Source organism: Bos indicus, chromosome 21 (assembly GCF_029378745.1).
Source record: "Bos indicus isolate NIAB-ARS_2022 breed Sahiwal x Tharparkar chromosome 21, NIAB-ARS_B.indTharparkar_mat_pri_1.0, whole genome shotgun sequence".
Lineage (NCBI taxonomy): Eukaryota > Metazoa > Chordata > Mammalia > Artiodactyla > Bovidae > Bos > Bos indicus.
In genome coordinates, this window is record NC_091780.1 from 64,674,193 (window position 1) to 64,699,967 (window position 25,775).

Below are 25,775 nucleotides of genomic sequence, written 5' to 3' on the forward strand. Positions count from 1 at the left end.
GAGGCGCCTCCATGCAGAAGGTCCAGCTGACGGCGTGGGGGGTCCGGAGGTCTCCATGCTCCTGAGGCAGGCTCCGAGTCATGCTCATTGCTGATGAGTTTGCTGTTTTTGTTTTTTATTTTCTTTTTGTAAATGTTCATTTAACACAGATATTTATTTTTATTTATTTGGCTGCTCCGGGTCTTAGTTTCATTTGGCATCTGGGATCTAGTCCCCTGACCAGGGATGGAACCCCGGCCCCCTGCGTTGGGAGCGTGGAGTCTTAGCCACTGGACCAGTGGGGAAGTCCTAAGCTTGCTGCTGTCAGATCTCTTTGGGTTTGCAGCCCCAGACTCTAAGGTTCCAAAGTGCCCCTTGAACACACACAATGGCTCCAGACCACCAACCTAGCCCAGTCCCTCCAGAGAAGATGGGAGATCCTGAAAGTTACTAAGAAAGAGGCTCACCCATCCCAGGAGTGGGACACCGCACTCTCCCTGCACTCTGCACCCAGATCTTCCTGGTCGCAGGAGGAGCACACCAACACAACTCTGTAATTCCCTCTGTAGTCTCACACCTCTCCAGCCCATGCGGACCCAAAGCTCCAGACCCATGTGTACAACCAGCCTCCGAATGTCCCTTAGCCCAGTCCCCTCAGCAGAACAACTAATGGCCCCAGGCCTTTGCCCGGGCTTTCCTTCTCTCTTTAAGATTCTGGGGAACTCAGCCCAGCTGCTTCGCTCAGGATCATCCTTCAAACACTGGGACCTGCGTGACAGAGCAAGGGCTCAGACACCCCCTGGCTCTCAGGGACCCAGGCAGGAACGGAATGGGAAGGGGTGGCATTCTCCCCAACCTGGAGTCTGCTGCACCAGGTGCACGGGGCTGCCGCGCTCTGCCTAGAGCCTCCATCCTCCCCTCCACAGGCTGGAACCAAGCCTGGCCCAGTAGGGGGAGCATGGAGAAGACCCCCGCAGAAACATCCCACCAGCCTCCCCGCCCGTCTTGGCACTGGATGTCCTCAAACCAGCCTGTGTGAGCTGGGTGCAGGTGCTGCTGCATGTTGTTCAGTCACTAAGTCGTGTCCGACTCTCTGCAACCCCACTGACTGCAGCACGCCAGGCTCCCCTGTCCTTGCGCAGGGGACATGCAAGGACTTGGGACTTGGCTCAAACTCATGTCCACTGAGTCAGTGATGCCATCCAACCATCTCATCCTCTGTCACCTCCTTCTCCTCCTGCCCTCAGTCTTTCCCAGAATCAGGGTCTTTTCCCATGATTGGCTCTTCGCATCAAGTGGCCAAAGTATTGGAGCTTCAGCATCAGTCCTTCTAATGAATATTCAGGGTTGATTTCCTTTAGGAGTGGTTGGTTTGATCTCTTGCTTTCCAAGGGACTCTCAAGAGTCTTCTCGAGTACCACAATTCAAAAGCAGAAATTCTTTGGCGCTCCTCAGCCGTCTTTATGGTCCAGCTCTCACTCACATCCGTACATAACTATTGGAAGAACCATAGCTCTGACTATATGAACCTTTGTCTGCAAACTGATGTCTCTGCTTTTTAATAAAATGCACCGGTGTAACTTTCCCAGTGGTGATGGGACAGAGCTGGGGAGAGGAAGGGGGAGCCACAGCCTGTGAAAGTGGAGACAGCAGCTCCCAGAGCCCCGCGTCCTGTGAGTCATCCTGTCCAGAATCTCACCAACCTTCCCAGCATCCCAGGGACAGGCCTGGGGCTATGCCCATTTCACAGATGCAAAAACTAAGATTTAACAAGGTTTAAATCAATGCATGGCTGAAGTCGCAATCTTAGCCGTAAGCAGGGTTTCTCAGCCAGCCTGGTGATAGGAATCACGCAGACCCTTGTCAGTCAGAACTTTTTCCCAGGAGATTCCGATCCACCGCCTCTGGGTGCAGCCTGGAGTAGGTCTGTTTGACCTATTCGGGGGTGGGGGTGGGGCTGGGGGCGTCGGGAACCGCAGGGTGATTCATCCGCGGCTGCCAGGCGCCACCGCCGCGGCCCCATTCACCTAATTTCACCACCGTGTGCTATTTAGGCCACCGCCGCCCCATTCACCTAATTTCACCACCGTGTGCTATTTAGGCAGCCGGGGTGCTTGGCTGCCCCTCCACCCCAGGACACGAGGGTGATTTCCGGGGCTGAACTATTATAAATACTTCCCGCGGGGCCGTGTTTGTGCACAGCTTGGTTTTCCTGTCCAATTGTTTCCTCGGGACGAGTTCCCAGCAGTGGGATTCCTGAGCGGAAGGATGGATGTTCTCCCGCCCCTGGTCCCCATCCCTAATCCAGGCTAGCCCCAGGAGGAGGATCCGGCCTTTCTCTGGCTTCAGGGAGGGGCGGCCGGCAAGTCGCCCTCGGCACTTCCGGAGGAAAATGACAGGTCAGGTCCTTCCTGTAAGAGCTAATGACCGGCTTGACGCGTTCATGGCTGCCAGAGCCATGAGGGCCCAGGTGACTCAGTACCATCTTTCCAGGGCCGGCTGGGATGGCTCCGCCAGCAGGTGATGGATTTTCTCCGTGGAGGTCACAGGAAGCAGAAAGCCATCCACATCTGTCAGCAGCTTTTGGGGAAGGGCCAGAGAGAAGGCCTGAGACCCAGTGAGCTGATGGTTCCTCGTCTTTTCAGGCAACAAAGGGCCTCTGGCCTCTCTGACCCCCCTGAGGTGGGGGCCACCCCTCCAGGGCCCATCTATGGGACACTCAGGCCCTGCTCCCACTGAAAGTGTTAGCCTCCCAGTGGTGTCTGGCTCTTTTCGACCCCATGGACTGTAGCCGCCAGGTTCCTGTGTGCATGGGATTCTCCGGGCAAGAACACTGGAGTGGATTGCCAATTCCTTCTCCAGCGGATCTTCCCAACCCAGGAATCGAACCTGGATCTCTCATTGCAGGCAGATTCTGTGCTTCTAATAGGAGCAGGGGGAGTCGACCCCGTGAGGCCAGCCTCTTAGTGCCCAGACCGTCTCTCAGAGCCTGGCACTAGTGGGTTCCCCCTCCCTATTAAGAATCCTCTGAAGGCAAGCGATGTCTGCTCTGTTTCAGACTCCAGAAGTGAGCTCTCTGACCCTGGAGGTGGACAATCTAAAGCAGCATGATCATCTCTCAGAGGCCTGCAGGTTATACCGGTGGGGTAGAAGGGTATTCCCGGGCTGCGTGCCCACCCTGTGCTACTGTTTGCCCAATATTTACTTGGCTGTGGACATTACACCCACTTTACAGCTGCATAAACTGAGGCAGAGCAGCTCAACTGGCTTGCCCGACAACCTGAAGACTCATCCACGACTCATCGTGCTTACTGAGCACCTGCAGTGTGCCAGGCCGCCTGGCCTCCCGAGTCTCCCCTTGACGAGTTTTCCCGGCCATTGTCCACATTTCTTCACAGGCACAAGGAGTGGCCGTGCATCCACTCCCGCAGGAAGGGTGTTACCCCCATTGCCCTGCCTCAGAGCTGACGTTCAGCTAGCCGTGGTTCTCTTTGGTCTCGGGGCAGCGTGACAGCTGTTCCTGGGTAGGACTGGGGGCTTATGTGGGTTTGGCCAACTCTAGCTGTTGTTGTGGGGGAGGGGGCCTTACAGGCACGGCCACCAGCTGCCTGCTCTGAAGGATTCTCCCGGGCTCAGGACACATAATAGGGAGGGGGAACCCACTGGTGCCAGGCTCTGAGAGACAGTCTGGGCACTAAGAGGCTGGCCTCACAGGGTCGACTCCCCCTGCTCCTATTAGAAGCATAGAATCTGCCTGCAATGAGAGTTCCAGGTTCGATTCCTGAGTTGGGAAGATCCCCTGGAGAAGGTCCTCCTGGACAATACAGGGGCATTCACCCAGGGGGCCCGCTGACCACAAAAAGTTGATACAGAACCTTCTGTGGGCGGCCCCAGGAAAACAGGTCTTCCATCGCAGCCTCAAGGGATGCTCATTTAAAAGACAGTTTGGGGGAACAGTCTGTGCATTCGAGCTTCGGCGCATGAGGCAGGTTACTCCGGCTCTCCTTGTTCACTTCTATTCTGTTGGTCTCAGTCCCCCATTTCACCTGCTGAGGTTCCTGCAAATGCTGTGTTCTCACGGGGGTGTTGCCACTGGCACGTCTGAGAAGCAAGCCTCCTGGGGCTCATGCAGATGCTTGATTGAAACGAGCCGAGCAGAAGGCAGAGTCCTGTGGCCCACCTTTAGAGACCCTCTCACATCAGACCACACCGATTTACAGGCACGCTTTGCCCCCAGGTCACTGCGTCCGGGGAGTTTCGGCTGCCCTCCTCTCCAGCCTGCATCCTCCATTCCACCGAAAGGACACCTCCACCCTTGGGACACAGGGTTCCCCGTGCCTCGGATGCCCTGTCCCTCTTCCTCACCTGGCTGACTCCCACACTGCCTGGACACGGGTTTGTAAAGTCCTTCTCCACGCCCACTCCCAGCCCATCAGGCTCCCACAGGCCCTTGGATTCCCCGTTCATGCCCCCCGCCACCGCATGCCCAGTGCTGTGGCCCTGTCTCCTGGCCCCTCACTTACACCCTGGGATCTCAGGGTTCTCAGAGCCCAGGCAGGACCAGACCCCGGCAGAGGCAGTTCTGTGCTGCTGAAAGGGCCCAGGCTCAGAGCCAGCTGGGTTTAGACCAATGGTTGAACCTCTCTGAGCCTTGCTTTCCTCACTTCTCCAATAAGGATGCTCTCCAGGTCAAGGGTCAGTGAGGATCACAGACCCCCGTGCACAAAATGCTGGGCTGGGGCGGACTCTCTGCACTCACTGGGTGAATGAATGAGCCAGGAGCCACGATCCCTGTCCTCAAGTTCAGTAGAGAAGGGGACAGAGTCTTGCTATGGGAACTGCCATGAGGAGCCACGACTGACGGGAAGCGAGGACGTCTTTATGGCAGAGGAGGTTCATACACTGCAGGGGGACTCCTGAGTTCTGTAGGCAGCAGAGCTGGGGGAAAACATTCTAGCCTTCCTGGGTGTGCTGTTTCCTACAGAGTTGTCAGCACAGGCTTTTATCATTTTAATGATGAGCATGTGTGTGTGTTTCTGTGTGATTTAATAAGGGTGAATGGTGTTGGAAAAGCCTTATTCTGCATGTCTTTGAATGCCTGTTTCCCTTTAAGGCTGGCCTGAGAACCACACATCTCAAAAGTATGTATGAGTCCAGGGAAGTCCTTCTCTATTAGCTCAAGATTGTGAAACGAGCTCAGCCTGGAGCGCTTGGGTGGTTTTTCGAAGTGGTGCGTTTCAGATGATGAGAACCCCACTTGGCAGGGAAGAAGGGCAGGACCCTGGCATTCCCCGGGCGGCACCAGCCTCCCCAGGGCTGCTGCTCTCTGTGATCTGAGAAACGCGAAGAGTCTTCCCTAGCTGCCTCCTGGCCTGACACGACCCGCTGCCGCCTCGAATTCCACCATCCCTCACGTTCCTTCTTAAGGCAAGCGTTTCTCCTAGAATGTAAATATTTTGTCTGGGAGAGAACACTTGGCTTTATCATCAGGAGAGTGGAAGATGGAAAGTTACTTTTATAGAGTACCTACTATGTGCTTTACTATCAAGGGAAAGGAAGCTGGAAACTTACTGGTGTTGAGCACTCAGCACGTGAGCAAGAAGGGGGGAGTTACCCAGGACTGCAGGAGAGGGGCTGGGCTCTCAGAAGGGCCAGGGGGCTGCCAAGGGCTTGGTGGAGCCAGGAATTGGAGCCCAGAGCTGACTCTCCACCTTGCTCTGCTCACAACACCCAGTTGCTCCTCCTTCTTGGCAGGTGGCTCCCTGGAATGTGAGATGAGACGGTTCTAGAGTCCCAGGGCTCCCGGACCTGGGTTCCAGCGCAGCCCTGCCTCCCACCCTCTGTGTGGCCAGAACCATCACTTCATCTCATCTGTGGGTGGGATAGCAATAACGCCTGCCCCGCAGGGCTATGGTGGAGACAGGAGACATGGGAAGGTGGAGACACAGGGTCTCAACAAGGGCTCAATCTGGGACAAGTCTGGTTTTCTTATCAATTGACGCAAGATAAAGCATGTACAGCCCTGGCTCCCCCCGGGGACACACTGCCCCTTCTCTGACTCTGATGGACGCAGAAGTGGGACCTGCCTTCTCCTCCCCCCATGTCTCCATCCTGGAACCCGAGGAGATAGGGCAGGTGGCAGCTGGAGCAGCCAGCCTATAAGTGCAAGTTGTTCACAGGACTGCTGGCCTGTGTCAGCCACCTGACTCCCTTCCTACCCAGTTCACGCAACCATGAACAGGGCCCCCTTTTCTTAACCCTAGGAGCCTAGTTCACTATGCAGAGGGGGCCAGATTCAGAATCCCACACTGGCCTTGGGCCCCCTTCTATGGCCCAAAGCAAGCCCCTAGCTTCCCTGTGCCTCAGTCTTCCTATCTCTAAAATGGGTGTGTGTGCTAAGTCGCTTCAGTCATGTCCAGCTCTTTGCGACTGTATGGACTGTAGCCCTCCAGGCTCCTCTGTCCATGGGGATTCTCCAGGCAAGAATACTGGACTGGGTTGCCATGACCTCCTCCAGGGGATCTTCCTAACCCAGGGGTCAAACCTGCATCTCCAGCATTGCAGGCAGATTCTTTACAGCTGAGCCACCAAGGAAGCCCCTAAAATGGGCAGCCCGTCTCATTCGCGTCTCCTTAGCAGAGGGGAGTCTGGAGAAATACTCAGTCCCTGACTTAGTGAGAACTGCCTTAAGGTTGAAGTGCTAGAACTGCCAGCCGAGAGGTCTGCCCCCAACAGGCAGGTGCTGCAGCCCAGGGAACTTGAATTGATGGTCCCATGGGAGCCCGGTGGGCTCAGGCTTCCCCACGTGGCAGCGTCCCAGGGCCTCCTTTCCTGTGGCCACAGCTCGGTCCCCACCAGCCTGGCCAGGACTCCACCCTCAGCAGCCCCACACCGGGGGGCAGCCCACAAGAACTGACACCCCTCGACAACCTCATCCCTTTTTGCAGAGGAGAAAACTGAGGTCAGGGAGGGCGTATCACTGGCCAAAGGTCTTGAGGCGAAGGTGTGTCTGTCTGCCTGACACAGAGTCTGGCCTCTTGGCCATGACGCCAAAACTGCTTCCAAGGTTATTATCATCATTACAATAGAATATTCATAATAGCTGTAATTACTGCTATGGAGGGCAGTGCCCTCGGCAGACAGGTCTGGGTGGCGTGTCACTGGGGCCAGGTGCCTGGCTGGTGTCCAGAACTCAGCAGGGTCCTGTCCCAGTTGCCCCAGGACCACACTGAAGATGAGAGGCTCTACCGTGCGGCCCAAGTCTGCAGGCTGGGTCAACAGCATGGGGCCTCGCGCACCCTCCGGCAGATCCTGGACTCCGGCAGCCACTCATTGCCCATCTGCTCCTGGAAGCACTTGGTGATGGAGACAGCAGAGCTTCACGGATGGGAACACTGAAAATTCAACCAGAGGTGCTTGCTGTTTTGATAAAGCATGGTCTCCCCGGGCGAGCTAAGTAGCCCTGCTCCAAAAGGCAGCATGTCCCGCTGGTTAGTACATGGCTGCTGTTGTTCAGTCGCTCAGTTGTGTCCGACTCTTTGAGACCCCATGGACTGCAGCACGCCAGGCTTCCCTGTCCTTCACTATCTCCTGGAGCTTGCTCAAACTCAGGTCCATCGAGTCGGTGATGCCATCCAACCATCTCATCCTCCGTCATCCCCTTCTCCTCCTGCCTTCAATCTTTCCCGGCACCGGGGTCTTTTCCAATGAGTCGGCTCTTCGCATCAGGTGGCCAAAGTATGGGAGCTTCAGCCCCAGTATCAGTCCCTCCAATGACTATTCAGGGTTGATTTCCTTTAGGATTGACTGGTGTGATCTCCTTGCAGTCCAAGGGACTCTCAAGAGTCTTCTTCAGCACCAATATTCAAAAGCATCAAAAGCGCTCAGCTTCCTTTACGGTCCTCACGTTTGTGCCCGACTCCTGGGAAAATCATAGCTTTGACTATACAAACAAGTGGCTTCACCCGCTGCTCTGTTTCCCCATCTGCACAACAGGGCAAAGCTCAGGGTCATTGTGAGACTGAAAGCTGGAACCATGCCTGGCCCGTGCCCATGCTCCATAGACGTTTGCACCATTATCCCTGCAGGCGGGGACAGTGGAGAAGGGGCTGCCCTGATGCGGGAGAAGAGACAGACTTGATGGTGATGAGTCCTTGTGGCGTGGTGGCTCCCACGGATGGCTGGGACAGCCCCGTTGCCCCAGCGGGCATCGGCTCTGGGCTGGGGAAGCCAGAGGGCTTGCTGCTCCGGGGTCCAGGACCATGTGTTTGAGCCCCTCAGGCCCCTCTGGTTCCCTTGGAGCTGAGAGGCCCTGGAGAAGCCTGCCTAACAGGTTCCTGCTCCCCGTTTCCAGCCAGGATTCCAGCTCCATCTTCTGCTCTGTCCTGTCCCTGGGACCAAGGGGAAAGGGGTAGAAATCTGAAGACCTAACTCCAGCCTCTGGGACACAGCCCACCCAGCTGCCCAGGTCTGAGCGCAGAGACCACGTCTGCAGCCTCAGGACGGGGAGTCCAGTGCCAGTGTCAGCCCACAGCTGGCCCCGCGGGCTCCCCATGGGGTGGGTGCTTGGCCTGGAGCCTGTCCAGAGGGCTGGCTTTCTGGCACAGCCTTGAGAAAGCCTAGGGCACCCAGAGGGAGACACCAGCACGAGCAAAGTGGAGGGCAGGGTGGATTTTTAGGTGCCTGCAGAAAACGGACTTCCCTGGCAGTCAGACGGTAAAGAGTCTGCCTGAGATGCTGAAGACCTGGGCTCCATCCCTGGGTTGGCGAGATCCCCTGGAGAAGGGAATGGCTACCCACTCCAGTATTCTTGTCTGGAAAATTCCATGGACAGGGGAGCCTGGCGGCCTACAGTCCATGGGGTCGCAAAGAGTTGGACACGACTGAGCGACTGAGACTTTCACCCTTTCACATCAGTCGATAGGCAGCGTGAAGGCGAGGAGGTCCCACAGGGGCCAGGGTTCTCGGGGAGCGTTGCTAAGGCAGAAGGGAGCCCCAGTGGCCAGAAGCCAAGGGCCCGGGGGCTAAGGGGATCCGATGGAGGTGGGGCAGGCGGGCCGTGGCTGTGTGTGGGGCAACATCTCGCTCTCTGTCTTTTCTGAATGAAAACAACACCCAAAAAGATGGCTTAAAATCTGTTGTCCTTTTCTTTTTGGGAGAGGTGACGGGGGTCACAGGTGGCCTCTGCGTCTTGCCCTTGCATTCCTGGACAAGGACGGTGGCAGGATGAGGAAGAGGCAGTGCTCCTGGAAGTTCAGGATGCTGAGTCCCAGAGCACGTTTGCCTGCCTGCCTCTGCGGAGTCTCCGCTGGGCTGTGGGTCCCCTCGGGACATGATGTGGCCACCAGAAGGACTGGGCAGCTCCATGGGGCCCCCTGGTGGCCTGAGGAGTTGCTGCAGCCGCACGGGCTTGGGTAAGCTCACCCAGACTCCCCCTGATATAGGACCTTTCTTGGGAGAACCAGACCACACGCACGTCAGGTTCTTTGCTGGGTGTCACTGGGGAAAGGTCATCTCCCAACAGTCCTGTGAGGTGGACCTTACCCCCATCTTACACATGTGGACATCTTGAGGGGACTGTCCCAAGTCATTAGGCTGCCACCAAAAACCCATTGTTAGAGAAACAAGCAGGAGACAGAACAGAAATAAAAACAGCGTAAACATGTACTTATTGAAAAATGAAGAGCGAGTGTGCTCTGGAGGGTGGCCCCGAACCCAGCATCACCCTGCGCTTCCAGGAGGGGAGCTGAGGCCTGGGCGCAGGTGGGAGAGGAACCTTCCTCACTGGTTTAATTTTGTGCTTTCTGGTTTTTGAACCCTGTAGAAATATTGCCTGTACTTAAAAATACATGAAAGCTCTAAGTATTCAGAGACTCAGGGACAGAAAGGAACATGAACGTAACCGGATTTCCCCCGGGTCACAAAAGCACTGATAGGAAGCTGCTCGACAATTACTTGTATGCCTACAGCAATGGGGAGCTTACTCCTTAATGAATCAACTCCCAACCTGGAAAGACTCTCTTTCTATGGGCTGAACCATATCTCTCTGGTTTAAACTCCCTCTCCTGGGATGACCTTTGGTTATCAGTAGGATTCCAGTACTGGCTGAGCATCCCCTGGAGCCTTGGGTCCTGGTTTCAGCCCCTAACAAGCTCAGAGACCAGTTTCTGCAAGCCGAGCAATAGATGGGATTCTGAGGCCATTGGGTATAAGACTGCAGCCAATATAGGACTTGACCACCACACACAGGGTTGGCAGCTGTTTGTAACAACAACATCCATTCACGGCACCCATAAATTCTTGTTGCATCCTCTTGTCCCACTTCCTCCCATCCCGTGTTTACAGATATGCCCTTGTATTGCAGTGTTTGATGGGTGTATCTGATTGGTCTTGCAGTATCAATGTCCTGAGCCTCAGTTTCCTCATCTGTAAAATGGGGTTAATAATAATGTCCATCCTAGAAGGTTGCTGTGAGGTGCTTGCCAATCAGCTGGCCTCTTTTTAAAACATCTGTGTTTGATTTTAAACTTCAAAAGAAGAAAAAAAAATAAACAGAAGAAACTGGGCGTGACGCAGCTTTGTGATGCCTCTTTGACCTCACACCAGTACAAATGCACACACGTGAGCTGTCTGCCACCAGGTCCCCGTCTTCAGGTCCCGGGGGCCACGTGAATCAGGGGGCTGCCCCCACCCCTACCCTGTGCCCGCAGGATCCTCAGGTCTCCCCAGGTACCCTGAGTCTCTGGGGGTCAGGTGTGAACTCAGAGGCATGCTTGCTGGTGTCTTCCAGCCCCTGAGACCTTCTCCCACCGCCTGCCTGCACCAGCTGTCGCCACTGAAGTCCTGGTCACATGCAGATGGAGACCCTCAGGCACAGGGTGCTGAAGGAATCACAGTGCGGTCAGGAAATGGGGGGACTGGGGTTTGAACCCCAGGCTCAGTGTCAGAACACTTCACTGAGGCCCTGAAGGTGGCTTCCTGAGCCCCCGGGACCTGACATTTTGAAAAGAGACCAGCAGATCAGCAGGCCAGCAGGTGTCCAGGGACAGGCTGAGCTGCCTTTTGGTGACTGGCAAGGCGGACAGAAAGTAGCCCTAAGCATGCGATGTGGCCTGGACAGCAGTTCAGTGAGTAAGCTCCCATATCCACACGGTCGAATCTCCAACCGGGTGAGGGGACAGAAGCCAGTCAGAGTGAAAGTGCAGAGCACAGTTCAGTTGTTCAAAGTTGGAGGTGTTAGATGATGTTCTGAGTTCTCTGTGGTACCTGCATGCACCGCCTTCAGAAAGACTTCCCCCAGGAGCAGAGGAAAAGGCCATGAGGTCAATGTGAGGTGCAGAAGGTGGGAGCCAGCCAGGTGTGTATCAAGCACATGCTATGTGCCAGGCCTCACCTGCCAGCCCATTTTACAGATGAGTAAACTGAGGTACAGAAGGGTTAAGCAGCCTGTCCAAGGTCACAGTAAGTGGCAGAGCCCACGCTCTGGATTACTAACCCTCCTGGCCTCTCACACTGTCCCTCACAGTTCCTCTTGTTTTGAAATCACACTTGAGACGTCTGAAGCAAATGTGGTCAAATATTAATGTGGGTAAAGTCTGGTGGTGTGTCCTTGGGCGTTCTTTCTCCCACGCTGTATGATTTCTCATAGGTGTGAGGTGTTTACAAAAGCCTCTGCTGGCCCCAGGCTCTTTGCCCAGCTGTGATCCACATCACGCAGGTAGTCCAGGTGCCAGGGTGACTGAGCAGGGACCAGCCCAGCCCCCAGCTCCCACATTCTCCCGTGCTAGGATGCCTAGCGCAATCTCCTGCTGTGGCTGAGTGGCCTGGGTCCTGGGGAGAAAGGATTAGCCGATTTGGGCTGCCCACTGGAGACAGGGAGGGCAAGTGGCCCCCTGCACAGACAGGCGGGTCAGGGGCCTTTCCCGTCACTCTGGAGAAGGAACTAATGGCTGTGTAATTAGCGGGCGTCTGCTCCGCAGGAGCTGATGCATGGCTGGCAGCCCACACTGACCCAGTCTGGCTAGAGTAGGCTTTGGGTGTTCCTCTGGTCTGTGTGTCCGGTTCTGGCAGCCGACAGTGCCCTCGGGGCTCCTGGAAATGTGGGCAATGCTCCTGTGACCTCAGACAATCCTCAGGCCCACTGGGCTGGGACCCGGAGTGGCCAGCAGTGGCCTGGCCTCACCTTCTCCCCATCCCCAACTCAAGAGGTAGGGAATTCCGGGCTGAGGGTGGGGAAGGTCGTCCACAGGGTCATCAAGGGTGTCGACGGAAGAACTGCGTGTCTGTCTCATTCCAGGCGAGACCCGGAAGGGCAAGAAGGCAGCCTTTGGGCCCGGGAGCAACGGCTGAAAGTACCCAAGAAGCCACTGTTTGGGGAGGAAAGTCCGGAGGTTTCCTTAGCCACAGGCCTGGCTTCCGCCGCTGTTTCCCTCACGTGGAGCTCGAGGGCACATCGGCTCAAAGGACCAGCTTTGTTCCTGCTGCCCAGGCAGTGTCCCCAATCCCCTGAATATCCCTGGCCCCAGACGGCATTGGTGAAAGTTCAGGCCATCTAGTCTGAGGCCACCGGCTCAGCCCTCAGGGGCTGTGACATTCACTAGTGTTCTTAGCTTGTCCCCTTAGGTAAGACAGGCAGGTTAGAGGTTAGGTTAGAGAGGGCTGGAGTGGGGGAGACGCCTTGCGAGGGGTGTTGGGAGGCGATGTGGATGGGGCTCTGGGAAAGCCTCTCTCTCTTTTTGACATGCCTATGCTGATTAGTATTCTTTTTTTTTTTAAGTTATTTATTTATTTGGGCGCGTCAGGCCTTAGCTGCGGCCCCTGGGACCTCCGTTGTGTCCTGCGGGTTCCTTCACTGTGGCACGCAGCCTTTCTAGCTGAGTTGTGTGGACTCCAAGGCACGTGGATCTTAGTTTCCTGACCAGGGATCGAACCCACAGCCCCTACATTGTAAGGTGGATTCTTAACCACTGCACCACCAGGGACGTGCCTCTGGTAGGGTTCTTAATCCTGGAGAGTGGGTTTTGTTACTGAGACGGTTGTGAGAGTATTTCGCGATGGGTAGGGAGGGGACCACAGGCTCTCCCTTCCCCCTGCAAGAGCTGTGGGAGTCTTTGGTGAGGTTCCCTGGCGATAAAGTCCCTCTTCCTTTAGACTGTGACCACCGGGCCCCACAGGAGTTCCTCAGCCTCATGCTACTTGGCACTACTGCTGCTGCTGCTGCTAAGTCGCTTCAGTCGTGTCCGACTCTGTGCGACCCCATAGACGGCAGCCCACCAGGCTCCCCCGTCCCCGGGATTCTCCAGGCAAGAACACTGGAGTGGGTTGCCATTTCCTTCTCCAATGCATGAAAGTGAAAGGTGAAAGTGAAGTCGCTCAGTCGTGTCTGACTCTTAGCGACCCCATGGACTAAGCCTCCTGCAGTTCATCAACATGACCTCTGAGGCCATCCGACAGGTTCTGGATCCAGTACCTTCTGCCCCAAGTGATCCGATCACCCCTGGGACTCTGGACTCGCTTGTCTCTTCAAATTTAGGAGTGGCGGTTGACCCTCAAACCTCAGTTCTCAGATGGGTCCAGGAAAAGTCACCAATCCAATTTTCAGTCTGTTCCTCCTTTTCCTTTCTTTCTTTTTTTAAAAAGATTTATTTATTTATGGCTATTCTGGGCCATTGTTGCTGCCTGCGGGCTTTCTCCAAGTGCATCGACTGGGGCTGCTCTTGCTGCCATTGCTGTGCAGGCTTCTCATTGCAGTGGCTTCTCTTGTTACCCAGCACCGTCTATAGAGCACAGGCTCAGGAGTCGTGGTGCCCGGGTTCGGGTGCTCCGTGGCATGTGGGATCTTCCTGGGCCAGGGATCGAACCCTTGTGCCCTGAATTGGCAGTTGGATTCTTAACCACTAGACCGGCGGAGAAGCCCCGCCCTTTGTCTTACTGGTGAGACAGGAGTGAGAACTTGCAAGCTCTGGCGCGCGGAGAGGAACCGCAGACCCTGGCTCCCCAACGCCCACCTGCTGTGTGCTGCGGCCCGTGTTTCCTCGTCTGCACAGCGGACCTCAGCACAAACACTGCGTCCACACTGCCTTGACCTGGAAAGAGTGCTGGGGACCCTGGCAAGCGTGCCCCCATGATAGGGGCAGCAGTCAGAGGAGTCCCGGCCCCCAGGCCCCCCTCCTCGGGACCCCAGACAGCAGGCCTTCTCCGAGGTCAGACAGCCCAGCATGCCCCGAAAACAGCCAGGTGGGGACAGGGGCCTTGAGCCAAGTGCCCTGTAGCTGCTTAATGAACATTTTTCAAATGAACTAACAAACACATCTCTAAAAGTTGTTCCACCCATGTGGGGATGGGGGCTCAGCAGGACGCCGTGGCCTCAGACTCTGCCTGAGTGGCTGGCGGTGTCCAGACGTGTATGTTAGGGGGGAAGGTGTCTGCCTGGCCATCTCCAGAAACTCCTGTGGCAATGACATTGGGCCCTGGTGAGGCTGTCCCCGCAGCTCAAGGCTATGGCCCAGGCTCCGTGTCCCCCCACCCCCGCACTCCCAGCCCCTCACACACATTCCAGGAGCCTGTGTTGATGTGCTGTTATTATGATCTGAATGTTTTCGTCCCTGCAGGACTCCCCTGGGGACTCAGTGGTAAAGAATCCGCCTGCCAATGCAGGAGACGTGGTTTCAATCCCTGATCTGGGAAAATCCCACATACCGCTGGGCAGCTAAGCCTGTGCGTCACAACTCCTGAGCCAGTGCTCGAGAGCCCGGGAGCCACAGCTACTGAAGCCTGAGTGCCCAGAGCCAGTGCCCCACCACCAGAGAAGCCAGCGCAATGAGAAGCCCACACACCCCAACTAGAGTGTAGCCCCTGCTCATGCAACTAGAGAAAAGCCCCTGAGGCAACGAAGACCCAGGAGAGCCAAAAATATATAAAGTAATTAAATAATACATTAAAAAAAATCTTATTTGAATGTTCATGCTCCTCCAAACATAAATCCTAATCCCTAAGACAATGGTATTAGGAGGTGATGCCTTTGGGAGGTCATTAAGTCATGTGAGTGGAGCCCCCATGAGCTGGATTAGTGCCCTTGGGAAAAGACACGAGCTTCCTCTCCCTCTCTCTCTCTGCCACATGAAGACACAACAAGAAAATAGATGCCTGCAATGCAGAAGAGAGCCAGCACCAGAACCCAATTGTGCTGTCAGCCTAATCTTGAACTTCCAGCCTCTGGAACTGTGAGAAATAAATCTCTGCTGCTTACAAGCCACTCAGTCTGAGACAGGGACCGTTGCCCTGGGTGGCTCCAGGCTGGGAGGAAGGGGCCACTGTACAAGCCCTCCGCAGCTCCCGTCTGGCCCTGCCCTTGCCCCCATGGCCTGTAGAAGGGCCCCAGCACTTCCCAGGCTGCAGCCTCAGCCTCCCCTGCAAGGTAGGCCAGTGAGAAGAGCCAGAAGGCCAGAGGAAGGGAGAAGCCGGAGGATTTCTTTCCCTCTGAAACAGAGTCTCTAACGGGGACTGTCTCCAGTTCCACCAGACATGCCCGCTGGCCACCCAGCTCTGGCCAGGTGACCTAGCCCCTTGGTTGTAGTGATGCTCCCCGCTGTTCCTCCAGTCAGGTACTTGTAGAATCTTCCTGCTAGTCTCCAGGCTGCCTCACTGTTTCCTGTACAGCTTCTTGGGCATCAATTCTCTACATTAAATTCTCCATTTTATTGTTTTTTTTTTTTTTATAGAGCATGTTGGTCATGGTAGAGATTTTGTTTTTATTTAATTTATTTGGCTATGACATGAGGTACGTGGATCTTAGCTCCCTGACCAGGGATTGAACCTGTGCCCCCACTGCAGTGGAAATGGGGAGTCTTAACCACTGGACTACCAGGGAAGTCCACCCCCGCCACATTTTAAGTGCTTAGAGATGTTTGATGTGCTGTGGACACCCTGGCTCACACATGGTACGTGTCCAGGCCTAAAGCACAGACCTCAGGGAGCTTAGAGTCCTGCAGAGTCAAGTTCACGCTCAGTCCTGCCACGAGGGCTGGCACAAAGACACAGATCCTGTCCCCCAGGGCAGCCCAAAGAGACCTGCCCAGAATGGGTGTGTGAGTTGGGGCCATGAAGGCTGAGTAGGAGTTTGCCAGGCTGAGAAGACGGAGATGAGCATTCTTGGGAGAAGCAAGTGCTAAGACCCACCTGGAAGAGTATGCCCTGGGGGGATTTCTTGCTCTGAAATACTGGCAGTGGGGGGCAGTGTGTGTGTGTGTGTGTGTGTGTGTGTGTGTGTGTGTGTGTGTGTGTGTGTAGCAGGGTCCTGTCTGGGCAGTGGGAGCCGCAGGTGAACTCCATCCTGCCCTACGTGTTGTATACCAGGGTAGCTCAAAGAGTAATTCCAGAATTTCTTGCATTAGAGTTCTACAGGGGGGCCATCAGAATCTCTGGGCCTCAGAAGCAGCATTTCAGGGGGGCTGGCTTGCTCAAGAGAGTTTTCAAATCCCGTCTCTGGGCTCTGAGAGGCCTCAGGCCTGCTCAGCAGGGCAAGGACCCCCATGGTATTTGCCTTTCTGAAAAACCTCTAGGGCTCTGTGGAGTGGAGCTGATGGGGATGGGGGAGAGAAACGTCTGCTGCGGCTGCCCATTCCGACACCCGGGTGGTGATGCTGGTTCCGTCATCGGGGTGGTGATGCCCAGCAGAAGCTGGAGGGTAGACAGCTGGAGGTTCACCCAGGCAGGAGCCGGAGGGAGGAGGCCCTACAGTGCCAGGCTGTCTGGAGGCTGCTGCCCAGGAGCGGAGAAGGCGAAGAAGCCTGGAGTGGGCGTCCACGGTGGACTCGAGGCGGCCCCAACCTCCCTCCCCACCTTGTGAGTCCCAGGCCAGCGCCACCACCTTTTTACATGACTGTGCTCCCATTTTAAGTGATTTTGTGAGAATTTCCACCACGGGCCCCATGGTGTCCCTCCCCTGGCCCAGTCAGAGTCTCCCGCACCTCCTGGGCTGAAAACCCCGGGGGGAGACAGCTGCATCCCAGATGAAAACGGGAAACACAGTCCGCACCCGGCCCCAGGAGGCCAGGTCACCGCCAGACTCCGGATCCTGGAGGTTGCGCCGAGTTGTGCACCGCGCCCCTCTGCGCTCAGTCCCGGGCCAGAGGTGACCTCCTAGCACAGGAGGTCTCCAGGTCTCCCAACCCGAGGCTCTGCGGGGCGGGCGTCCCGGGAGGCTGCCGGCGGGGCGGGAGGCGGGCGCTCAGGGCGCGGCCGGCGGCTACTCGCGGGCCGCACTGGGCCGGGGGTGCCTCCCTCCGCCTCTTCCTCCGCCGGCCGGGCCGGGGCGGAGCGGGGCGGCGGCATGGCGGGCCGGCGGGCCGGGGCCGGGGCCGGGGCCGGGACGCTGCTGGCGCTGCTGGTGCTTCGGGCGCTCGGGGCCGCGGCGCACCCGCAGTGCCTGGACTTCAGGCCGCCCTTCCGGCCGCCGCAGCCGCTGCGCTTCTGCTCGCAGTACTCGGCCTTCGGCTGCTGCACTCCCGAGCAGGACGCGGCGCTGGCCCGGCGCTTCGGGGCCGTGGCGGCGCGCGTGGACGCCGCGATGTGGGCCGAGTGCGCCGGCTACGCGCTCGATCTGCTGTGCCAGGTGAGCTGGCGCGCTGGCCGTGCGGGGCGCGCGGCGGGAGGGCGCGCGCGCGGGGCCTCGGTCCCAGATGCGAGGGTGGCGGCGGTGGCAACCCTACTGGGCGAGAAGGATCGAGACTGGGCATAGGGCTTCGGAACCAGAAGCCTCCGGGCGGGAGTCATTTGGCAGGGGGCGGGGAGTCGGGCATCCTGGGATGTCTGTGGGCTTTGCCATCACTAACTTTGTGACTTAGGTTTTCTCTGGGTCTCGGTTTCTCCTCCTGATGAAATCATTGCTCCCTCCGAGTCTGGGGGGCTCTTCTGCCTTGGCACCGCCTAAAGATGCCCTCAGTGCCCCGGCCCCGAAGGGCCCTTCCCTTGTCCAAGCTCCAGGATGGGAAGCTTTTGTCCTGCTGAGCTCCATTGTGTTGCCCCTGGGGGGAGGGGGGCGCCCACTGACCCCTGCAGAGGGCATGATCGGCGCGCTGGGCTTGGGTTTGTCGAGGGGTTTGGGGGACCCTGCTCTCAATGAGGGCCTTTCCCCCGAACCTGAAGGAGTGCTCTGAGGGCCCCTCCAGACTGCGGGACCCTGACACCCACTGGGGCTCCTACCGTGCGTGACCCCAGAGGTGAGATGTGCCAGGCGGTTCCAGACCCCCTAGGTTCGTGCTGTGCCCTCTCCCTGGGATGGTGCTCCCACCCAGCGTAGGCTCGCTCATCCTCGGAGACCACCCAAGACATCCCTGTGGTGAAGCCTCTTGGCCCCTGTCCCTCCTCTGAGAGCTAAACCCCGGCTTCTCCTCACACCAGATTGTGCCTCGGTTGTTCATTTTCCTGACTCCAGAGAGCCTGATGACCCCACCCCCTGGAGGGTATTGGGTCAAGGCTGAGAAGTCCGAAGGCGGGCCCAGGCCCAGTCCCGGGAAAGTGAGAGGACCCGTGGGTGGAGAGTCCCAGCCTTCTGCCATTGGGGGCAGGTGCTGGTGGGAGGGGTGGGGCCAACCGGGGCTGGCTTGGATTCAGACGTACTAGGGCCTGACCCTGGCTCTGCCACTTCCTGGCCTCACAATCCCGGACAGGTCATCCCTCCACTTCAGTTGCATCATGTTTACATTGGGGGAGGCCTAAGCTTCCCCGCCCTCCTACCCCCCGCTTGCCGAGAAGACTGAATGACACACACTCAGAGCTCAGGGAGCCATTCTGCCTGGATTTCTCTAGGCCTCCTTGGTCCCCAGTGGCCGCCCAGCCCCAAGCGGGGACGGAGTGGGGCCCAGAGGCTGATTCAGGGAAGCCCAGAGAGGCAGGGACTGGCCTGGTGATCATACAACCCGGAAGTGGCCGTGGTGACACTTGGGCCACACTCATTGCCCATGTGAGTGAGCCATCGTCTGAGCAAGAAATAAGAGGGGCTGCGAGGGCTCTCTCTTTTGGTGGACTCCCCTGAGCCCCCACGCTGTGCATCTCAGGGGAGCGAGAATGGTGCAGTCAAACGTCCACCTCCCTCACCAATCTGGGGGCCCCGGAGGATCAGATCCTGTAGTCTTCCCATGTCAGTCACGTAGAAGAGTTCATGCGTCTATTCCGTATTTTTTGCCTTTTTGTTTTAATTGAGCATTTACTATGTGCCAGGCTCAGCGGGGCACTGAAGGTAGGCAGGTCTTCGGAGGAAGAAGGGAAGGGCCAGCCCCGCTACCCTCCCCCTGGCAGGAGGCTCCCCTCTGTCCTTGGGAACCGTCCCAGCATGGCCTGGCCTTGAGCAAGCTGTGGTAAGATGGCTGCTAGCATCTCACCCCAGGCGTCTCGGGAGTGACCTCATGTCTGGAGCGAGCTTGGAGAGTGCAGCAGAGGCTGGATCATGGTTTCCCTGGAGGGCCTCGGGAGGGAGGGAGAGCGCTGGACCGGGGACAGTGTTCCCAGCAAGCCAAGGCCGAGTCTGGACTCAGCACCTCCTGACTTCCACCAGGGGAGGGGGCCGAGGTGCCTTGTTTACAAGTTCCAGTCAGTGATGGAATTCAGGCACTCACATCTGCCTGGACTCCTGATAGCAAAAGAGACCATGAAACATGCCTGCGCCCACAGTCCCCCCAGAACATGCGCCCATCTGACACCCACGACTCCTCCAGATGCCTGTGATGGCTACCTAGCCAGATGGCAGTAGTCCCTCCTGGCCCCTTCAGACCCTTTCCTGAGGCTTTGCCCTGGTCCATCTGATGTCATAGGAAGGAGAAGAGAGAGCTTGTGACATGTGGTAGCTCAGGTCCCAGGTTGATGAGAGCCAGTCCATGCAACAAACCTCCACGTGACTGCGATGGCCTCTAAGTGCCCCAAGTCATCAAAGCCTGGTTTCTGATAGAAGTCTGTGCACAACATGCTCTGCAGGTGCAGCCACTGGGCAGACAGTGCTTCGGAGCCTGTCAGGAGTTGGCCCTGTGCTGGGTGCTGGGCCCAGCGGCAGTTGGCCAGTCACAAACCCAGTTCTCAAAAGTCTCCTTGTTCAATTCAGGAGACACAGAGACACTTATCAGAATGGGCCAAAGGCTCTCCCCAAGGGTCACCATGGAGGCAGAGCTTGCCCTGAAAAAGTCAAGGAAGCCTTCCTGGAGGAGGGAACACTGAGTTGCCTCTTGATAGTCCAACTTGTTTGAGCACTTACTCAGAAAACACATGTATCGCTTCAGTGTATTTATCCCAATAATGCTATGCTTCAGTTTATTTCTCTTGGGAATTTCTTCCCCTTTATAGATGGGGACGTAGGCACAGATAGGTTAAGGAACTTGGCCAAGGCCACTCAGGGAATGGTCGATTCAGTCTCCTGTGTGCTCTGACTCCAGAACCCCTCTCTTAATCACTTTGCCGTATCACCTGTCTTCTTGAAGCCTCACCATGTGCTGGGCCCTGGAATCCCTGCCCTGAAGGGTCCTACAGCCTAGTGGGTGGACAGACACACAGAGATAACTCAGTTCTAGTCAAGCAGACCACCTGAACAATGGGGAGGTGCAGCAGAAACAGAGCTCACGCTGCAAGCTACAGAATTGCATTTAGGTGAATGTTGGTCTGAGATGTGGGCAGAGAACTGTAGGAGCATCCACAAGGGCCAGGGGAGTCAGGGAACAGAGGTGTAAGAGAAGGCTATTGAGTCGGGCTTTGAGGCATGCATAGGAGTTTGCCAGATGCCGAACTGGGCAAGGAGGGAATGTCCTACAAGTGAATATTGTGTGCAAAGACTCAGTCTTCCTGGGGAATTCCCTGGTGGTCCAGTGGTTAGCGCTCTGTGATTTCACTGCTGAGAGTTTGATCCCTGGTCAAGGAACTACCTACATGGCACAATCAAAAAAAAAAAAAAGACTCAGTCTTCCTAAAGAGTAGATGAAGGACATAGAAGCCTTCGGGACTCTGGGCCGTGGGTCATGAGTGTCAGCGACCGCACAGAGGCAGCCTTGGGCAGTAACGTGGGCAGGCTGGTTGTCCCTGTGCTGAAAGGCACAGACAGCTAAGCAATGTGATACTGGGCTGGCTTTCCATGGGTTTTCTGCTGCCTCCCCCAACTGACCACTGTGAGGCTAGTTGCTGGGGTTTTTTTTTTTTTTTTTTTTTTGCTATTTATTTGGCCGTGCCAGGTCTTAGCTGTGGCACACAGGAGTTTTAGTTGTGGCGTGAGAACTCAGCTGTCGCATGTGGGATATAGTTTCCTGACCAGGGATGGAAACTGGGCCCCCTGCATTGGGAGTGTGGAGTCTTAGCCACCAGAGAAGTCCCATGGGTTGGGATCTGATTGGCTTGCAGAAATCTGTTTTGCTGCCCACTGTCTCTGGAGCCAAGGACAGTGCCTGGCTCGGAGTCTGAACGCAGTAAACACTTGTTGAATGAAATTCCGGTGAGTGATCTGAAAAGAGCCCTGGTCTGGGTGTCATGAGACCTGGGTCTGAGCCGTGGCTTGGCCACTTCTTGGCATGTGGCCTTCTTGGAGCCTCAGCTTCTCATATCTAGTAGGAATCACCATGACCCTACCTCGAAAAGCAGAAATGAGCTGTGTGTGCGCACAGACCCTCTCTGATCCACCCACAGCTGCTGGCGGGACTCACGGGGCCTCCAGGGGAAGCGTGAGAGAGGGGCCACAGCACAGAGGCCAGGGCTGGGCCGTCTGGAACACATGGAACACGGCCTCCCTGTCTGGGCCCAGGACGGTGCTCACCAGACCACAAGCACGTCACCAAGTGGCCCTCAGCCCCACGGTAGCAGGAGACAGGCCAGGAGGACCGGCCAACGGTGTGACCAAAAGCCACAATCGTGTAAAAGGAGGGTGTGGCCTCTGGCCAGGAGCCTGAGAACCCAGCCAAGAGGGCAGCCTGCCACCCATGGCCCCTGGGGGCCTCAGGTAGGAGCCCAGCAGGGCCCTGCCTGGGAATGGGCAGTGTGGGCCTGTCTGTGCCTCCCCTACTGGGGGACAAGCATCCCTGGAGGCCTCCGGGGGCCGGGGGCTGAGTCAGACCCACAGGCCCTAGCCTGGTGAGCTCATGGTGGGGGTGGGGGATGGGGGTTGGGGGCTCGGTCAGAGGCTCTAGCTGAGGGAAGTCCTTAGAGAGCCTGGGGTGCTGAGACCTTTGCTCTGGGGGGCGGGGGGTTGGGAGGGGGCTTTCAGCTCTCAGATGGTGGGTTCTGGATCTTGAAGCTGGGAGAGGCCTGGTCACATTGGTTGTCTCCACATAGGTTCTCAGAAAGCAGAACCTGGGCCAGAGTGCATGGGTTTTTTCCCTTCTTAGGGTGAGTGGACCCTGCCAGCAGGAGTGACCAGGGGCAGAGAGAGAGCCATCAAGGATGCAGTTGCAAGTTGGCTGCTGCCAAATGTGACTGATGCTTGAGCTGGCGAGACCATGGGTCCAAGAAACTGTATAGACGGCAGATCAGGACTGGCCCCGGGCAGGGGTGTGGGGGGGCTGTGGTGGTGAGCCCAGAGAAAGACAGAACAATTTATCCATCAGCTTCCTTCTCCCAGGGGCCCAAGGTTTGCCACATCAGGCCCCCGCCTTCCAGATCCTGCCCAGGCGGGCGCTGAGTGGGATCCCAAGTGTCTCGTCAGTGGGGAAGCCCCCAGGGGGTGGTGGAGGAGGGAGCCATAGCTGTTGGGTTTTGTCTCATGGAGTCACAGCCCAGCAGAGCCGGAAAAGGGGCCAGTGAGGTCAGGAGGGTCTGAAGAAGTCCTGGAGGGGAGGGGGAGCAGGGGAGGAGAGGGTCTGATTCATCTCACAGAGAATCTGGTCTGGCCGCAGGAGACAGGCTCAGGGCCCCACCTGGAGGGGCCTAACCCAAGGTCAGAGGGAAGGAGGGAAGCGGGTCCTGGTGGCCAGGGGGACAGAGGAAGTGGGGGAGGAGTGTAATCAAGGTACTCGCATGTGTACACGCGTCACCTCCCCGGTGCTGGGGGGATGGGGTCCACCTGAGACCAAACCCACATCCTCCATGCTCACCGAATGGTGCTGAGTGCCACTGGGGGACCCACACCTCGTTCTCCCCGTGTGCAGGAGGGAGCCCCCGTCGTGGGCTCTTGTGGGGATTAAACGATGGAGGGAGGAGCACTTATCCCCACGCAGGGCTGGTCAGGGTGAGTCAGTGTCCAGCATGGTGTCTAGGTATTCACCGTGGGCCTCCTGTATGCCAGACACCATCTCGGGCTCTGGGATACGACAGGGGCCAACGCATGCAAAATTCCTGCCCTTGTGGAATTAGGTTCCGCGGAAGGCAGACAATAACCGAGTAAACCCACTGATTTTTATTATATTATCAGGGAACGTTACAGTGTTTGTTTTTTTGTTGTTTTCTGTTTTAAGCCAAAACAGAGGTCAGGAGGAAATGGGGGTGATGGATGGGTGGTCAGTGAAGACCTTCCTGGAGGTGCCCTTGAGTAGGGATCTAAAAAAAAAAGTGGAGTGAATCATGGAGGTATAGGACGGAGGCAGCATATTAAGAGAGAAAGTGGAACTTCCCTGGTGGCCCAGTAGCTAAGTCTCTGCACTCCCAACGCAGAAGGCCACGGGTTCGATCCCTGGTCAGGGAACTGGATCCCACATGCTGCAAAAGTTCACATGTGTTAGTCACTCAGTTGTGTCCAACTCTTTGGGACCCCATGGTCTGTAACCCGCCAGGCTCTTCTGTCCATGGAATTCTCCAGGCAATAGTACTGGAGTGGGTAGCCATTTCCTTCTCCAGGGGATCTTCCTGACCCAGGGATCAAACCCTGGTCTCCTGCATTAAGGCAGATTCTTTACCATCTGAGCCACCAGGGAAGCCCTGTCACATACTACAGCTGAAGATCTCGAGGGCCGAAACTAAGACCTGGGGCAGCCAAATACATAAATATTATTTTTAAAATAAATAAAAGAAAAAAATACTAAAATGCCTCAGATCCTTTCTGGCAGACAGTAGGTGCTTAAGAGTAGCTCCTGATGTTGTTAGTAGCAGGAGTAGTCATAGTGTGGTTATTCTAACAGAAGCATCAAGGCAAGAGAAAGGAGGAAGGTGAGGAGATGCAGGGCCCCTGGGGCTGTATGTGGGTGGAACGGACAGACGGCGTCTTCCCATTTTACAGATCAGCAGACTGAGGCTCTAGGAGATGGGGTGAACCACCCGCCGTCACACGGCTGGTAAGCCCCGCCCAGAGCATCCCTGCGCGTGCCTGTCTCTGCAGGAATGCTCGCCCTACGCGGCCCACCTCTATGACGCGGAGGACCCGTCCACGCCCCTGCGGACGGTGCCCGGGCTCTGCGAGGACTACTGTCTGGACATGTGGCAGACGTGCCGGGGCCTCTTCCGGCATCTGTCTCCGGACCGCGAGCTCTGGGCGCTGGAGGGCAACCGCGCCAAGCTCTGCCGCTCTCTGTCCCTGGACGACACCGACTACTGCTTCCCGCGCCTGCTGGTCAACGAGAACCTCAACTCCAACCTGGGCCGCGTGGTGGCCGACGCCGAGGGCTGCCTGCAGCTGTGCCTGGAGGAGGTGGCCAACGGGCTGCGCAACCCGGTAGCCATGGTCCACGCCCGGGACGGCACCCACCGCTTCTTCGTGGCCGAGCAGCTGGGGCTGGTGTGGGTCTACCTGCCCGACCGCTCGCGGCTGGAGAAGCCCTTCCTGAACATCAGCCGCGCCGTGCTCACCTCGCCCTGGGAGGGCGACGAGCGGGGCTTCCTGGGCCTGGCCTTCCACCCCAGCTTCCGGCACAACGGCAAGCTCTACGTCTACTACTCGGTGGGTGTCGGCTTTGACGAGTGGATCCGCATCAGCGAGTTCAGGGTCTCGGAGGATGACGTCAACGCTGTGGACCACGACTCTGAGAGGTGGTTCCCCCCGGGAGCCCAGGCCGGGAGGGGGCGGGCTGAGATCTGGCAAGGCTGTGCACAGGCAATGGTCCATTGGATCTGCGCTGCGCCCCGAGGGGTGTGAAATATTTTGACTGTCACACCCAGTAAGGGGGCTGAGTGCCCTAGGAGTTCAAGGGAGAGGCAGTTGCCAAACAGACATCACGGGGACTTGAGTCCAGCTCCTGGATCAGGTACTTTAGACGGTTCATTTCACTTGGTTCTCATACAGCCCCATTTTACAGATGAGGAAGTGGCGGCTCAGAGAGGTGAAGGGACTGCTAGGTCACACAGCTAGGAAATGTCAGAGCTGGAACTCGAATCTGTCTGCTTCCTTCCCAGGAACCCTTCCAACCCACTGCTCCCACCCGCCCAGCTCTGGCCCCAAGGGACCATTCTCACCTGGCTGGCCCCCACCTCCTCCTTGTCACCTCCACACTCCACCCCCAGGCAAATTGCTCCTTCCCACCCTCCCAACTGCATGTTTATCCGTCCTTTGCCTCCAGGCTTCTTCTCCTCCCAATACCCAGCCTGCTTTTTGGGTATTAGTTATGCTCCAACTGTTTTGAAAACAGGTGTGACAGGGCTTCCCTGGCGGCTCAGACAAAGAATCTGCCATCCTGCCATGCAGGAGACCCTGGTTTGATGCCTGGGTCAGGGAAGATCCCCTGGAGAAGTATTCTTGCCTGGAAGAATTCCATGGACAAAAGGAGCCTGGGGGAGCTGCAGTCCACCGGGTTGCAGAGTCAGACAGGACTGAGCAAGGAACAATTTTTGACCTAGCCTGGTGTGAAGGGCATACATAATCTGTCTCCAATAGGAAAATAAGTCCTGTGCCAGGTAATTCAAATAGGCAG

At 56.9% G+C, this 25,775-nt stretch overlaps 1 protein-coding gene across 1 annotated transcript in view; it reads left to right on the forward strand.

Moving 5' to 3' along the window:
* Positions 1-17,293: 17,293 nt before the first annotated feature.
* The window catches only part of HHIPL1 (HHIP like 1), a 30,581-nt gene continuing 22,099 nt past the window's right edge, over positions 17,294-25,775 (forward strand). The window contains exons 1-2 of the mRNA XM_070775690.1: positions 17,294-17,590; positions 24,251-24,897. Of these exons, the coding sequence (XP_070631791.1) occupies positions 17,309-17,590; positions 24,251-24,897 (929 nt within the window). The 5' untranslated portion in view covers positions 17,294-17,308. The remainder of the gene's footprint in view (positions 17,591-24,250; positions 24,898-25,775) is intronic.